Raw genomic sequence first — 1,620 nt, forward strand, 5'->3', positions numbered from 1 at the left:
GGGCTGGGGATTTGAACCTGCCACCTTAGGTGTATGTGGCTGGCGCCTTAGCCAATTGAGCCACAGGCGCCAAGCCAAAACAAAATTGTTAAACTTGGAGTGCTATCTTTTCTTTGGTGATCTCTAGGTGTATTCTTCAGTTAAATGTACTAATAAGGAAAGTGTAAAACTCTTGGCCAATAGTTATACTTTAATACTTGCTATTTCTTACTCTGCTTTGAAAAGCTTTTTATTTTAAATCATTATATAGTTAATCTTTGATATTGTTAGTCTAGTCTCATTCCTAGGAGCATGACTAGGTTTTAAGAAAGCCAAGGAAACCAGTTTGTCCATCAGGCAATCATTGGTTCTATTTTCTTATCCTTTATGAGAGAAGGGACTGATGTAGAATTTAGTTTTTTCCTAGAAGTCTAAAGAAATCTGCAAGTATTGTGATGAGGTAGAACTATATGTCTCAAGATGAAATATATACCCCACTGTCTAATAGGACTCAGGAAGTTTTAGGACAGAGAAGAAAACTCAATTAGGAAGAAGCAAAAACATGTAAGTCTGCTAGAGTAGAACTGGCCTTACCATTCTTGAGACTAGAGAGCAGCAGTTGGGGCACATTAGTGGAAAGCTTCATTTTTTTCCTCTTCCAGATGGTATTCTCTGTGTTATTGAAACCTTCTTTGTGGGTTCCTGGATCAGGGATATTAATAATTGCCTCTCCGTCCTCCTTTTTAGGATTCCAGCTTTCCTCCCTGGCCAGAAATGTTCAGCCTGGATTCATTCAGAAAAGGTAAGAGGGCTACTATCCTTGAGACCTCACACTCTGTGATGGGCAGCTGTGAAGGTTGTTGAAAGTCCCTCATCATTGTATAGTCCTTGGACCTTTCTTGGGGTGATTTTCCAACGTCTTTTCCTAGCATTCCTCTTGCATGGTGCTTATAACTCATACTCCCCCTTGCCCTAGCCATGTGTACATTTGCCATTCCTTCCCACAACACTCTCTTCCACATACTCACTGTTTATTGAAATCCTATCTATCTAGACTAGTGTTTGTTTTATGCTATTTCTTCCTAATTCTGTTACCAGATACAGTTTTTCTCTAGTTTACCTCAGTACAGTGTCTGTACTTTCTTGTGCTTAGTTTATTCTGAATTAATCATTGCCTTGCCAGATTGGAAGCTCTCTGCAGGCACAATAAAATGGTGCTTTTTTTATCGTGCCAAGTACCTGTTGTAGCATTTTGCATATCACATTGTTATATTAGTGCTCATAGAAACTCTGGCAAGTCTTGAAATTAATGCTCTGCAGCAGATGGGTTGAGGGGGTTGTATAAATAATGGCAAAATTGAGCTGTGTTAGTTCAAAAGGGCAGAGTTCAAATTCTGCTTACTGGAAGTAATATAGCTGGTGAGGACTTCAGGGCTGGACCTTGAGGGCTTTGTATGTCTTAGAAATATGGATTTTCTGGCTCGGTGCCTGTGGCTCAAGTGGCTAAGGCGCCAGCCACATACACCTAAGGTGGTGGGTTCAAATCCTGCCCAGGTCTGCCAAACAACAATGACGGCTGCAACCAAAAGAAAAATAGCTGGGCGTTGTGGCAGGCGCCTGTGTCCCAGCTACTTGGGAGGC

General features: G+C 41.2%; 1 protein-coding gene across 2 annotated transcripts in view; it reads left to right on the plus strand.

Moving 5' to 3' along the window:
* The window catches only part of DHX30 (DExH-box helicase 30), a 62,230-nt gene that overhangs the window by 7,230 nt on the left and 53,380 nt on the right, over positions 1-1,620 (plus strand). For both annotated transcript variants that reach the window (XM_003800546.2, XM_023519560.1), the window contains one exon: positions 727-781. In XM_003800546.2, coding sequence (XP_003800594.1) covers positions 754-781 — 28 coding nt within the window. In that variant the 5' untranslated portion in view covers positions 727-753. The remainder of the gene's footprint in view (positions 1-726; positions 782-1,620) is intronic.

Source organism: Otolemur garnettii, unplaced genomic scaffold (assembly GCF_000181295.1).
Source record: "Otolemur garnettii isolate 467f Iridium unplaced genomic scaffold, OtoGar3 scaffold00179, whole genome shotgun sequence".
NCBI lineage: Eukaryota > Metazoa > Chordata > Mammalia > Primates > Galagidae > Otolemur > Otolemur garnettii.